The 15,343-nt window shown below is 47.4% G+C and overlaps 1 protein-coding gene and 1 non-coding gene across 2 annotated transcripts in view; one reads left to right on the top strand and one right to left on the bottom strand.

The window, feature by feature from the left end:
* DOP1B (DOP1 leucine zipper like protein B) overlaps positions 1 to 15,343 on the bottom strand; it is a 104,180-nt gene that overhangs the window by 44,860 nt on the left and 43,977 nt on the right. The window contains exons 10-15 of the mRNA XM_065876261.1: positions 14,418 to 14,537; positions 12,027 to 12,129; positions 11,106 to 11,297; positions 7,940 to 8,624; positions 5,428 to 5,699; positions 3 to 155 (exon numbers count right to left, since the gene is read on the bottom strand). Coding sequence (XP_065732333.1) covers positions 3 to 155; positions 5,428 to 5,699; positions 7,940 to 8,624; positions 11,106 to 11,297; positions 12,027 to 12,129; positions 14,418 to 14,537 — 1,525 coding nt within the window. The remainder of the gene's footprint in view (positions 1 to 2; positions 156 to 5,427; positions 5,700 to 7,939; positions 8,625 to 11,105; positions 11,298 to 12,026; positions 12,130 to 14,417; positions 14,538 to 15,343) is intronic.
* TRNAE-UUC (transfer RNA glutamic acid (anticodon UUC)) lies at positions 6,845 to 6,917 on the top strand. The gene has a single exon. It is a non-coding gene; the product is annotated as a tRNA-Glu (tRNA).

Below are 15,343 nucleotides of genomic sequence, written 5' to 3'. Positions count from 1 at the left end.
ACCTTGTCAGGGTCCAGGAGAGCATGACAGATGATGTCCTCGCAGATGTTGGCTGTTGGGGCCAGGCAGTGCAGGCGGTAGAACAACTCCACACACGTGATGTGATGCTCCTGGGTCTCCTTGTTCAGCTGATTCCAAAGCACGTGAGCCACCCTCTGGACGGAGGGGAGACAGTGTGAACACAGGCAGCTCCCGCCCATTTCCTCCTTGTGGCAGCCCAGTCCCGGCCCCCAGGTACTGGCTTCTGCCTACATTTGCTATGGGAGAATCCTCAATACACAAAGAACCACCACCACCACCAAGCAGAACAAAGCGAAGCAAACCCAAACCACATTACAGACCCCTCAGGAGTCATCCGGGCAAGGGCAACGTTATAGGTTAAACTTGGATGTCTGAGACTAGCTCAGGACATTGCAGCTCTTGCCCAGACCTTCACTTGCAGAGGGGAATTCTCTGGAAGCAAGAACCTATCAGCTGAGGCATCCTTTCAACAAGCATACACCAAGGCTCCCTACATGCCAGCACTGGGGTTCCAGAGACGGACCCTCTAGGAAGTTTGGTGGATTTGCGGTGGTCGCTATCCTGAGATAGACACCACGGGACCTTACCACCTAGGGTTGGCTCAAACTGGCATTCAGCTTTCATTCCCCAAACTTGTTTGTTCCCATTTCTGTGCACAACGCTGTGGCAGATGCCCTGGCTCACCTTCAGGGCACAAATTGTATCCCAAATAGAGTCCTTCATCTCCCCAGCCCTGAACTCAGCGCTTTAAACATACGAGGTCTGCAAGTGGCTGCAGCCCCTCCCCAAGCCCCAGGGAGCACGGCGGGTGCCTGACCCAACCACAGTGAGACTCAAAAGGAGGGCTGGTGGCCACTTCCGGGAGCGGAATTTCTGAAGGCATTCTTCCAGGTCGTGGAAAAAGATGATGTCTCACAGATTATAACTTTTTATAATGTACATCTTATTTTTTTTTCTTTTTTTTTTTTTTTTTTTCTTTGCGGTACGCGGGCCTCTCACCGCCGTGGCCTCTCCCGTTGCGGGACACAGACTCCGGACGTGCAGGCTCAGCGGCCATGGCTCACGGGCCCAGCCGCTCCGCGGCATGTGGGATCCTCCCAGACCGGGGCACGAACCCGCATCCCCTGCATCGGCAGGCGGACTCTCAACCACTGCGCCACCAGGGAAGCCCTTATAATGTACATCTTAGATCAGAGAACTTTTGACTCATTTATTTCTCTTGAACAAAACTGTCCTCTCTGCACAGATCAAATTAACCACTGACTGGTTTGACCCACCAACCATTATTTATTTTTTTATCTAAGGGACCATGATTTCCAATTAACAAGTTACACGTAAACTTCTGATACAAAACTTTCGACTAAGAGTCCCCTTACGTGCAGTCCCTACAGCAAATTTATGAGTAAGATGCTCCACCTGGAAGGTTTAAAGTTTTTTTTGGAGGGTTTCTGAGACTTGATGCTGATCACAAAAACACACCTGCTCCTTCATCTGTCTTAGCCTTCTCAATCCCTATGTTCTGGACGTTTTATTAGTGGTTGGCAATCTGCCTTACAACCTAGAGAGGGCAGGGTATTCTTGGGATATCTGACCTTATCCTCATTTGCACCGTGTGCAGAAGGAAAGCTGGTAGGTGAGCCATTCCATGGGAATGAGAAAAAGGCTAGAGGATGTGGAACCAGCCCAACACCTGGAATCCAAGAACCTGGGGCACACCCTGGCTACTTGTGCAGGTTGCATTTCCACTTCTAATTCCAGCATCTCAATGTGGGCAGGTACCAGCCGCACCCAGCTCTTGAGAACCTGATAATATATAACCGTATGCTCCGGTGCTTGGCAAGTAGTAGATACTCAGGTATGTACTAAATCTGAGTCAAAATAAAAATCCAGGCTTTGGAAAGAACTCATAAAAGTACACTTCACACCGAACAAGAGGAAAGTATCGAGTGCTACCATTTTTACTCTATTAATAGCTTTCCAAGGCGTCATGGACTCAATTCTTTCTTCTCTGTGCCTGCGAGGTAATTATGTCAAGGTTTGTGATGTACGCAGGACCAGGGAAGATCTGCCCAGTCACTGTGCTTACGGTTGGCACTGTTCCTGGTTCCAAGTTCTACAGATTCAAGATCTCTACTGTGACTCAAGTTTGGTAAGAAGGAGACGGAGAATGAGGGGCAGAAGCTGAAGATCAAATCAAATCCAGGATCTGCCAGGACCCAACATCGTAAATGGGACTCGACTGCAGACTGTGGACCCTCTACCAGCAAAACCACCATTGTAAGGTCGGATCTTAACAAACGGCACCGCGAAACAGAGGAAAGCTTCAAGTGAGCTTTACTAGGGAGCGCTCCCGGGCGAGGTTCACTGGTCCGAGAGAAAGGGGGCCAGAGAAGTCGCACCCGGGTGAGGGTTGGGCAAGATTTTATAGGGGAAGAAGGGAAAGTGGTGTGGTGAATCTGGGAGGGCGCAGGGTATTCCTTATTTGGTGGTCTTTTTGGGTATCCTGGGGGACCGTTAGTCCCGCCCCTCGAAAGGCGGGAAGGCTGGGCTGGGTTCAAAGTCCCCAGGTCAGTTCCTGGAACTGGGTGGTCCGGAATGTCTCCAGGGCAGTTTCTGGAACTGGGTGGTCCGGAGAATTTCGGTCTGATGCAACCTGTGAATCTGATTGTGTTCCCCTGCCTCGGGCCTGTTGGCCTTACAACCATAACCAGTGAAAATTATTTAAAAAAAAACTAAACAGCCAGCCATTTAGAGCTGCTGGAAATTACCCGACGGAAATTATCAAGAGATGAAGAAACACTGAAGAAAGTCTACGAAAATTCCAGTACAACTAGCAATAGTCTCTGCCACTTGAACCATGACCCCTATCCACCTCTCAATCAAGCTTGGCTTGGCAGGGTGTGGCCAAGAAGATGGGCACCCCCTCCTTCCAGCTCCCAGTCGAAGGCTTCTGCATCTCCCTGGGAGGAACGGGCCAGCATTTTACTCCTCTGCCCCAACTCTTCCATGGAGGCTCTATCCACAGCAGGCTGAGAATACTGGGGTCCAGATCATTCTTGCTCCAGTTTGCTTGTAAGGGAAAAGTTACAGCTAGGAGAGGAAAAGAGGCACACTCAGAAGACCAGAGGCTAGCACCCTTACCCAGAACCCTGTAGGGATATCCCACCAAGAAAAACAGACAACTGTCCCAGTCGCAGCCCTTCCTGTGCAATAGCATTCAGAGAATTTGCCCGGCGGGAGAGTTGCATAGCTCTCTATAAGGGAAATGAGTCTATTTGGACCAGAGCACAGGTTTATGTTCAAGTCTAGGAGTGCTTTCAAAAACAACAGAGATTTTGGTGGTAAGCAGTTAATAGGAGGCTGGTAGCTCCAGGACAGCAACAAGCTAAACCACAGGCCTGCTCATTTACCAGAAATAACCAGGGAAACAGAGAGCTAGGAAAAATCCTCCTGTGTCAAAACAAATCTCAAAGACTGGCCTCAAAAAACTACCTGAGGGAGGGGTGTAAATTTCAGTGGCTCAGACTGTGGAGTAATTTATGCCCCAGGGCATTGTTGAAAACAATAGAGCAATCAGCCAGTGATTAGTGGAGCTTAACATCTGGGTGTGATACCAACAGAGATTAACAGAGACCAGACAGTCAATGAGAATAGAAAGCAGAGGGTCAAGGAGAATCTTGCTAAGATCACTATCATCTCAGACTGGCTGCACATTCCTAAGGCTGAACCCTCCAAGGAGCAGCGCCTAAGGCCTCACACTGCAGGGGAAACAGACATCACTACAACAGTCAAGTCACTAAACAAACAAAGAAGACAACAAGTCACTGGTGGGGTGGGAGGGAGGTGCCAGAGTACAACTTTACAACAATATATTACCTAAAACGTCCAGTCTTCAATAAAGACTATAAGACATGCAAAGATACAAGGAAACGCGACCCATACGTTTGGAAGAGGAATACAGCTATTCAAGAGAGATGTTTCTATATCTCACTGGAATTTAGTATGAATGTGAAGTCAATTCTGATAAGATGTATATGGTAAACCTTAGAGTAACCACTAAAAAAGAGTCCCAAAATATATTGAAAAAGTCATCAAGGAAATTAAAATATTACACTGGAAAATATTCGCTTAATGAAAAAGAAAGTAGTAAAAGGGAAATAGGTGGAAAAAAGATATGACATATAGAAAATAAGGAATATAATAAAAACCATTGAAATGTGTGCTTTAAATGAATGAATTATTCGTAAATGATGCTTTTTTTGGTTTTGTTTTGTTTTTAAAAAAAAGGAAAGAAAGCTGAGATGTGACCTCAATTACATGACTTGCTTGATAGAGCTCATCTCCAATAGGTGAAAACCCAGCCCATTTTTAAAGCTTTTCAGAGGACGGGCTGTCAAGACCTGAAAGGACAGTTTAATTCCAGTACCTCATCCCCACATACAACATCTAAAATGTCTCTTCCTTAGCATCTCCGAATTTGCAGGGCATCTGCTGTCCTGACCACCTGCAGGGGAAATGTGTTCCATCTACCGGCCCCAGTGAGTGGGCTGGTCCCTGTCTATACCACACGACCACTTCCCCCTGGCCTGCGTCACTGCTGTGGTCGACTGGACGGCAGACCCAAGGGTGCCCCGCTGACTGCCTATTTAATAGCCTTGACCAGTTAGTTCAGAATTGTTAGAAAGTGATACAACTGTCATTAGCTATGAGAATCAAGCCTGAGGGTCCTAAGGCAGACTGAAGGTCAAGTGGCAACCAAGTTAGGTCCTGGTTGGCAGGGAGATGTGCAGAGCAAGCAGCCTCGAGACCTGACAGCTTCCCAGGTGAGACCCCGTGAGACCCAGCTGCATTCCACCCCCGCCCTTGGACTTCCATGGGCTCCCTTACCTTTATAATAAACCTCACTTTTATTTTCATGAGCTAGCTGGAGTATCTTTCAGCTTCTTGCAATTAAATGAGCCCTATACTACCTTATTTTCTTACTCTGTCCCCCCAAAAGATGGACAACACCTGCTCACCATCTTCAGCAACAATCATTCTTACACTTGACACGAACTCAGTTTTCCTTGAGGCTAAATAACCTCAAAGCCTCTAACCTCACAAATTAGGACAGAGTCTCTTTTTCTGTATATTTAGATAACTTAGGAATCCTGCCAGACGGAGTCCGGTCAGCCTAAAACTGAACGCAAATATTACTGAACACTTGCTGCGGGGACAGACACTGTGCCAGGAGCCTGGGTTAGAGAGATGGACAAGGCAGGCAAGGTCTCCAGCCACCCTCACCGGCTGCCACCCAAGGCACCATATTCTTTGTCACCACCGCTACACCTTGTGGGACAACTTCAAATAAAGAGTCTGGGAAAAGGGTCCCAGCGTCCCAGCTACCCTCCTCTGGATGGGAAATACCTGATAGAAGTCTGTTTTCTCTGCGATGACTTTCAATATTCCTGGAGCAATGGGAGGAACTGTCACCATCTGTAGCTTGCTGAAAAATGGGTTGTGTCCGGAGCTTTTATAGCGTTTCACTTTGTCTTCAATGACAAGTGCTAGGGACAGGGAGTGGTTTATCACTTCGAGCAGGGTGGAGATGGCCACATCCCGGAGGTAGCCGTCAGTCACACAGCAGCAAATGGTCATCAGGGATTTCAGCCAAGACGGAAAACTGGAATCACCAGCTCCTGGAAGGAAGCCAACCAGAGAGGACAGAGAGAGACAGACAAAACCTCATGAAACTCGCTCACCAACCTGAGAGCCAGTCTCTAAGACGTTTAGATCCGGGAAGTCACCTGGACAGCAGTGTGATAACCTTCTGGTGGTGACAGGATGCGCTGTGCCCATTCAGGGCCAGAGGACAAATGAGACCAAGTCTGGTTTCATGCGCTTGTCAGATTATTCAAATTCTGCAAAGGTCGGTCTCAGGGTTTTGAAATGATTCGAAATGTTTGTTTTCATGTCATTAAAAATTTTTTTAAATATAGTAAAATTTGAGTTAAAAAACTTTTTTTGAAATTTACAGAGTAAAAATCACATTTTTTTTTTGGTGCAGAGTTCAAAATGTGTTTTCAAAGCCCTCTTGGTGGTAGGGCACGTGCCATTAGCTTTAAAAGAGGCCGAAAATATACTGAAGCTATCAATTCTAAATTCATTTCTTCCAAGTATACTGTCATTTGCAGTTCATGAGCCAAGAGACAAATTGCATGGGACGTCTAAGGTAATGACAAGTGGAGAAATCTTCACCCTCTGCTCCTACCAACTTAATCACTCTTTCTTCTTTTCCACTTTTTCCTCCATCCCTTTTTTCTTTCAAGTGTTCACTGCCTGCAATGGACCCAGCTGTGTCTGCCCAACATTCCCACGTTGAAGCCCTCACTCCCAATGTGATGGTATTTGGAGGTGGGGCTTAGGGGAGGTGATTAGGTCTAGATGAGGTCCTGAGTGTGCAGCCTTCAGGATGGGACTGGTGCCCTTCTAAGAAGAGACGACAGAGAGAGCCCCCTACTGCTGCCCCCCAGCCAGGACGTGAACATACGGTGAGAAGGTGGCAGTCTATAACCAAGGGGAGAGCTCTCACCAGAAACTGACTATGCTGGCACCCTGATCTCAAACTTCTAGACCCAGAGCTGTGAGAAAATAAATTGCTTTTGTTTAAGCCCCCCAGCCTACGGCAGTTTGTTATGGCAGCCCGAGCTAAGACGCTGCCTGTTATGGGTTGAACTGTGTCCTCGTAAAAGTTCTTATGTTGAAGTCCTAACCCCTTAGAATGGGACCCTATTGGGAAATAGGTCATGCAGATGTCATTAATTAAAATGAGGTCATGGGGAGTTCCCTGGTGGTCCAGTGGTTAGGACTTGGAGCTTTCACTGCCATGGGCCCAGGTTCAATCCCTGGCCAGGGAAGAGACAAGATCCCGCAGCTGCGTGGCCAAATAAATAAATATTGAACAAACTAAAATGAGCAGAGTGGGCCCCAAACCCAATATAACAGGTGCCTTATAGAAGGGAAATTTGGACAAAGACATATACACAGGAAGAACACCATGGAAAGATCAGAGTTGGGCTGCCACAAGCCCAGGAACTACCAGAGGCTAAAGGAGGCTTGAACACATCCTTCCCCAGCACCTTCCGAGGGAGCATGGCCTTGCCAACACGTGGACCTCAGACTCTGGCATCCCGACCCATGAGACAATCCATTTCTATTGTTTAAGCCACTTAGTTTGTGATACTTTGTTATGGCAGCCCTAGCAAACTAATATGTAAAGCTTTAAGAGCAGGTCTCACGAAAGAGTCTAGTTACTGACTACCATAAGCACCTTTAATGTGCCAGACTTTTTTTTTTTTTATGTGGCGATGCCCCGTAGCATGTGGGATCTTGGATCCCCAACCAAGGATGGAACCCGTGCCCCCCGCAGCGGGAGTGCGGAGTCTTAACCATTGGACTGCCGGGGAAGTCCCAGTCCCAGACCTTTTGATGGGCTTTGCTAGACACCCCTAGTTTAAAAATACAGACCCCGGGGCTTCCCTGGTGGCGCAGTGGTTGAGAGTCCGCCTGCCGATGCAGGGGACACGGGTTCATGACCCAGTCCGGGAAGATCCCACGTGCCACAGAGAGGCTGGGCCCGTGAGCCACGGCCGCTGAGCCTGCGCGTACGGAGCCTGTACTCCGCAACGGGAGAGGCCACAGCAGTGAGAGGGCCGCGTACCGCAAAAAAAAAAAAAAAAAAAAAATACAGACCCCCGCCTCATCAATTTCCCATCTGGTGAGACAAATCCAAACCACACAGGCTAACTACAAAACCAGGAAGGAAACAAACGTGGCACACAGCTCCTTCTCGGCCGCTGTGATTTTAGCTCGTCTCTAAACCTCCACTGCCCGAGTCCCAAGGCTCCTCCACGGGACTCTAGCCGGGCCGCCCTCTTACCCGGCAGCTGGAAGAGCGCGTCGCAGAGCTGCTCGGTCTCCTCCTGGGACAGGTACACGGGGAAGGTGGCGCAGTCCAGCAGCAGGTGGCAGGCCGCGGCGAAGGCCTCCCTGCAGCCCTCCCTCGGGCTCCCCGGGTCAAGGACCACCTGGTCCACGGCCCACTCCTCCCGCCCCTCGCGGCCAGGGCTGCTGGGCAGGGGCGAGGGCGTCTCCAAGCTCTTTGTCTTGAATGGAGACCCTCGCACCGTGAACAGGTCTGAGAGCATCTGCCTGAACTGGGGCCCGCCGAGGGGCTTGGCTTCCCACGAGCTCTTCCTCCCCGAGTCGCTGCCCGCCGTGCCCCGCACCCCACCCTCCTCCCTCGGGCCCGCGGGCTCTGCCGACTTGGTTTCTTCTCCGGATGCCGTCAGCTGCGCTCCAAAAATGTTCTTGTGGGCAAAGTTGGCAATTAGCTCCTGGAGGCAAAGAAACGTCCTCTGCATGCTGCCGCCCTTCTTCCAGACGTCGTCTTTGTCCGGAGAAACCCTGGGAACCCTCAGGTGCTCAGAGAGCTCTGGCGACGAAGCACTGAGGCCGATGCCACTGTCTTCCGATTTAAGCGGAGGAAATGGAGCGTCTTCATCACCAGGAAGCACTGCGTTTGTGCCTAAAATTACTTCACTGTTTTCACCTTTGACTGGACTCTGCAAAAAATGGAAGTTTGTACCGTGTATCTCGAAAGACCAAGGGATTCAAACATCAACTGAATCAGGCTACGAACGCGTCCTCCCTGCTTTTCAAAATCACAGTTCTCTACCCCGAGAGGATCCCTGTGTACACGTGTATAATGCAATGGAGAGGGCACGCAGCGGGCAGGAGAAAGGCGGCCGGCCCAGCGAGGCGGCTGACCAAGCCCTGTGCTCTTTGGGTGGGCTGGCTTTGAGCCCACTTTATTTATTTAGGCCCTTCAGGGTCCAACAGGGTTATTTAAAAACAGCTTCTGCCAGATGTAAAAATATGAATGAGGAAACTGGGCTAAGTGTAAAATAAAGGCACAAAGGAATGAAAAAAGGGGAGACAGCTAGAACAAAGTGTTTACCCCCGTACATGTTTTACACACACACATATATATGCGTATATATATTCTGTGGCTTTTCCAAAAGGATGACACTTCAACCTTTAATGAATCAACCTCTCATACTGTTACTCAGCTTATATGGCCTTAAACTGAAAACTTTTCAGCATTTGACCCACTGTGCTCTTTGGGGAAGACTGAGACAGTATCACGCAATTTTAGAAACATAGTGTTATTTATATTTGTACGCTACACATGCTTAAACTTTATATCTTACAACCTTTTTAGGATGTTTTTTTCCAACAGCTGTAACAGCTAGGAAAAAAGAAGAAAAAAAAAAAAAGACTAACTTAGAGAATGAAGCAACAGTCTGTAATTAATTTGCAAACTGAGATGCAAGCCCCATAGGGCAGGCATCTGCCCCCAGCACTAACCAACACACACAGCTGTCTTTCAGGAATGCTTCGCTCTTTTAGTCTGTTTGCACACCTGTCTGCCATTGCACCAAATGGATTTCAAGGGCAGAATTTTCAAATCCCTAAACAAAGTAGAAAATAAAAATAATTCAAAGACCATGGGCCGGGGCTTCCCTGGTGGCGCAGTGGTTGAGAGTCCGCCTGCCGATGCAGGGGACGCGGGTTCATGCCCCGGTCCGGGAGGATCCCTCATGCCGTGGAGCGGCTGGGCCCGTGAGCCATGGCCACTGAGCCTGCGCGTCCAGAGCCTGTGCTCTGCAGTGGGAGAGGCCGCAGCAGTGAGAGGCCCGCGTACCGCAAAAAAAAAAGACCATGGGCCTCAGACTGCTTGTGGAACCATAACTCTTACAGTCTTTTTGGAGGACAATTTGGTAGCATCTTTCTAAGGTAAGAAATGGGTTTGACTGCAACCCATTTCTATAAACTGATCCCTCAGAAACACTTGCAGCCCTGAGAACAGGTTGTGCGAAGATGCTGAGTGCAGCAGTGTAACAGTGAAAAACTAGAAATAACCAAAATAACCTCGACAGGGGAAGAGGTGCAGAAATTTAAAGCCGTACCATAGACTCTCATGCAGAAATGAGAAAAGCGTTAAGATACCTCTGTGAACACAGATATGGAAAGATGTCCTCCAAATAGTGTTTGGATGAAAACCAAAGTGAATCAGAGAATAATGTATGTTATGGGTTGAACTGCGTTCCCTAAAAAGATGTTGAACTCCTGACCTCCAGCATCTGTGAACGTGACCTTATTTGGAAATAGGGTTCTTGCAGATGATCAAGTAAGTGAGGTCATCAGGGTGGGTCCTAATCCAATATGACTAGTGTCCTTATAAAAAGGTGAAATTTGGACACACACATATGCGCACAGGGAAGATGCCCTGTGAAGAGGAAGGCTGCGATTGGGGAGGTGCGTCCATAAGCCCAGGAACACCAAAGATTGCCAGTGAAACACCAGAAGACAGGCAAGATGCACGGAATGGAGTCTCCCTCACAGCCGCACAGGGAACCACCCTGCTCACACCTTAATCTCGGACATCTGGCCTCCAGAACTGTGAGGCAATAACTTTCTGTTATTTTGTCACCCAGTGTGGCACTTTGTTACGGCAGCCCCAGGGACTACTCTCTCACTTATATTAAAAAAAAAAAATCAGGGCTTCCCTGGTGGCGCAGTGGTTGAGAGTCCGCCTGCCGATGCAGGGGACACGGGTTCGTGGCCCGGTCCGGGAAGACCCCACATGCCGCAGAGCGACTGGGCCCGTGAGCCACGGCCGCTGAGTCTGCGCGTCCGGAGCCTGTGCTCTGCAACGGGAGAGGCCACAACAGTGAAAGGCCCGCGTACCGCAAAAACAAACAAAAAACAAAATTACATGTATACAAACATACACATAGAAAGGTCTGGATGGTGGGCTATGTCTAACCATTAGCTTAGTGATGGGCTTTAGCAGGAAGTAGCAGGGCAGAGGGTGAAACGACCGGGGGTCGCTCCTACACTAAAAGTTTTTATGAAGTGTGTGAGGATTTTAGAAGCGTGTTTTAGATATTACCGATATATCTTCTAGTCTTTATCCCTACGTGGGAAGGTACAAGGTTCCTTCAGCCCAGAGAACCACTTCGGCTCCTCCCAGCACGTACCAAGCTTCCACTTGCAGGCTCCGTGTCCAGGTAGGAAGGCGGCATCTGGACCTTGCTGAGCACTTTGAAACATGTCTTCAAGGCGTGCGTGAGTTCAGGTAAGCTTAGCGCCTCCATTTCCTTGGCCAGAGACTGCACCAGGCAGCCAAGCACCTGAGGGAGGTACTGGGTTTGCACCTCAGAGTAAAGTTCCTGTGAAACAGAGACACGGGTTTAATGTGTAACCAGTAGAAAATTCAAATTTTTTTTTACAGCATAAGTTTGTTTCACATTAATTCCCAAATCAGAAAACAAAGTAATATTTCTTTTTGATCTAAATAAATCAATGGACGTTCTTCCTCTCCTCTCGGGTGGCTTTCCTCTTTCTAGCAGAAAATAATCACCACATTTATTTCTATATTAAAGAAATCAATTTCTTTTGAGAAAATTAGCCAAGGGTGTGACTTTAGCTAAGAAATGTATTTACTCTCTGGGATTTCCCTGGCAAGCCGGTGGTTAAGACTCTGTGCTTCCACCGCAGGGGGCACAGGTTCCATCCCTGGTCAGGGAACGAAGATCCTGCGTGCCGCGCAACACGGCCAAATGAATAAAAATTTTAAAAAAGGACATACATTAACTCTCACTCTTAAATAACTGTCGTTATTTAGGATGGATGACACTCAGCTCATCTTCTGGTTTCCATAACTTCAAGCTCAGCCCACTTACAACTGGCTCAAAAGTTATAACCCCTTATATTAAAAGGACCTAAAAGAGACAACATCCAGCTACATCTTCCATGCTGAAACACACATTAACACAGTGCTATGTATTTAGGTAAAACTACTTCTTCAGTAAGTTTAGGTTCCTAAAAAGGCCAACAACACTAATCAGAATGTAAGTAACAGCCAGCACTGGGCCATCTCCATAGAGCAAAGGACCTACCAGGGGGATCACGTCCAGGAGGAACACCAGGAGGGTGCAGAGCTCCGAGACTGTCGGGGGGGCGCCGACGCGTCTCCCGGCAGCGTGACTCTGCTTTGCGGGTCTGCGTGAGTCGCAGGAAAGAAAAACAACTCTCTTATAATAATTTCAAGCGTTTCCTATGATTTCCAATAAAGTTGCTTATTCTATTCCACCCATAATGAAAGACAGCTCCTGCAGTTCTAATAATGAAGCTTTGGTGCCAAAAACTATCTAACATAGACAAGTGTCAATAAGTCTTGAATCTGCTCGTCTCCAAAACAGGTTCACTCTGACTTGAACTTCATCAGATCAGGTGAGGGTGGTCCATGCCCACGTGGGATTCCCTACCCAGCAGATCTGGAGCTACCAACAGCAACAATTCCAGGCCCCCCGCCCCAAACCAAAGGCATGCTCCCGGGGAAAGGGCCTGGTGACAGAATGCAGGACAGCTGTTCAATCTGCTGTCAGAGCAACCAGAGACAGCCCCCTGCATGTCACCAGGAGCTCATCCCCACGAGCTGCTTAGAATTTCTCAGCTCCCACAGAGAAGTGTAACTCCACTGGGCTTATCTTATTCTCAAGCTCAACACTTCCTTTTCAAGAAGTAGGCAACTGGATACGTAAGTTAAAAAGTCAACATACTAGCTCCCAAAACAGTAATTTTGGATTCGTCTAGCTATCACAGTACAATTCAACCTGAGTCAATTTTCTTCATTGTAAATTATCGCTTAGTTATCTTGGCATTTATCTTGGTAAGGGACCGAAGAATTGTAACCACTACATCTGGGAGATTCTGCCGCTGGGTGCCTGCTCTAAAGAGACCCATGTATCTGTGTGTAAAGAGACAGGACCAACACGGTCACCAGGGTACTATTTGCAACAATGAAAAGACTGAAACTGGTTTATTCACACACTGGACTACTATACCTAAGATGAATGAACCAGGTGTATATAAATCTCCAAAGGGCTGTGGACCACACCCCACCCCCCAAAACAACACATTGCAAAATGTTATATACAACTTGATAGTATTCATATAAAATTTGAACAGACAAAACAGACTATATCGTTTCTGGATACACATGTTATAAAAACACAGGTATCACAGGACAGACATGAATTTCAGAACAGTGATGAAAGCTGGGATGAAAGGAGGGAAAAGTGCTGGGAAGGTGGGGAGTTAGCTCTATCTGGGTAGCAACATTTTATTCCTTTAATAAAAAAGATGTGAAAAACAATGATCAAGTGTGGTCTATAATTTCAGCAATGGGTGCGTGAGTGTCTGACGTCATTTCCCATCCTTTCTTACATTGGGAATGTTTCATAGTTTTTTTTTTTTTTTTTTTTAAAGAAAGCACTCCTCGTAACTCTGAAATGGAACTAAGCTGACCAAAATACACTCTAGCCTCAGTATAACATGGCCTTGCTGTCCGCCGTGGATCCGATTACAATTAATTTACTCATCACAGGTTTGAACACCTGCTGGGGCCTGGCACCAGACGAGGCAAAGGGCATGGCAGGAGCAGCTGGGACGTCGGGCACGCCTGGTTCTGATCTCAGCTGCTGCCGATCTGCTGTGCAATGTCACACAAGGTACTTCACATCTCTGAGCTCCTCTTTCTTATATGATGGATGGCCCTGCTTCTCCTGGGGGTGTCCAGGGGATGGCCCGCGGCAAACGTTAATAAGTTATGCTTTGATTACAGTTGCAGGTACTGAAGACATTGTGAGAACACAGAGCATTCCAAAGGACGTGACAAGAATGAAGTTTCACAGCATGACTCACAGGACAAAATGGGGTTTGAGAGATTACATCAGTCCTCCTTCACCGCGAAAATCACACGGGAAAGGACTCCACAGGAAAGTTTGCTGTCCTGAGCACGCCACCGCCAGCAATCTGGAGGTGGTGCAAGTCACCAGATTGAAAGTGACGGGAAAGCTGATTATAGTGGCTTAGAACATGAATGCTTTCATCTGAACAGTTACACACTAATTTCAATAAGAATTTAAGATGACTGATGATTTCAAAAACACTCTTTCCAGTCCCAGGACCACAAAACTAAGCTTCTTGAATAGATTAGGGCTCCAAGGGCACCATGCAAAGAAAGCCGATTAGATCGACCTAACCAGAAAATGCACAGATGAGTTTCTGAAGTTCGACCTTAATAAGGAAGCTTCGGAATCATGTGAACCTTCTCAATGGCACTGTTTTTAGTTCTATTACGATTTTAAGTGAATTCAATCGTGTACTCAGCAGAGACGACCCAGCGTTAGCGAGTTAAGTATAATCTGACCACAACAAGCAGCTACGAAAGCATGACACCCTCAATTCCTTCCCACATGTTCACAAGCCCTGAACTGGAGACTTACCTAAAACAGTCCTCAAAGCACCTTGTCATGTAATCCCAGAGGAAGTCTGTACTTAGGGATGTGATGAGCAAATTCACTGTTTTAACAATCTCCGAGGCATTTCTGTTTTCTTTTATTGTACTGTAAAGGAAGAGGGATATTTGTAAATATATCTACGAAAAAACCTGTATTACGGGAATGCCATGTCTGAAAAACGAATTCATTGTACCATTTACAACTTATTTCTAGAGAGACTGACAAACTCGGTTATAGATAAAAAGTATTACTGTTCTTATATAGGGAAGAGAATGCATCGTGCCATCCTAAACAGTATTTATACTGATCCATTCCCTCAGAAGTAAGCTTAAGAGCTATTGTAGGGCTTCCCTGGTGGCGCAGTGGTTAAGAATCCGCCTGCCAATGCAGGGACACGGGTTCGAGCCCTGGTCCGCGAAGATCCCACACGTCGCAGAGCAACTAAGCCCGTGCACCACAACTACTGAGCCTGCGCTCTAGAGCCTGCAAGCCACAACTACTGAGCCCATGCGCCACAACTACTAAGCCTGCACTCTAGAGCCCACAAGCCACAACTACTGAAGCCCGTGCACCTAGAGCCCGTGCTCCACAACAAGAGAAGCCACCGCAATGAGAAGCCCATGCACTGCAACGCAAGAGTAGCCCTTGCTCGTGGCAACTAGAGAAAGCCCTCACGCACCAACGAAGACCCAACACAGCCAAAAACAAATAATAAATACGTAAATAAATTAAAGAAAAAAGAGCTATTGTAAAAAAGAATGTAATGTGGAAAACCAGTTTTAGTCCAACCATAGGTAATTACATACACTATTGGTGGAATAACATAGTACAGCCATTTAGGAGGGAAATTTGGCTAACATTTAAATGCACATCTTCTATGACTCAGGAAATTTATTCTAGGGTTTTATCCT

The sequence above is a fragment of the Phocoena phocoena genome, chromosome 4 (assembly GCF_963924675.1).
Source record: "Phocoena phocoena chromosome 4, mPhoPho1.1, whole genome shotgun sequence".
NCBI lineage: Eukaryota > Metazoa > Chordata > Mammalia > Artiodactyla > Phocoenidae > Phocoena > Phocoena phocoena.
The sequence above is the reverse complement of the archived record's forward strand: the minus strand, read 5'-3'. Positions and strand labels throughout refer to the sequence as shown.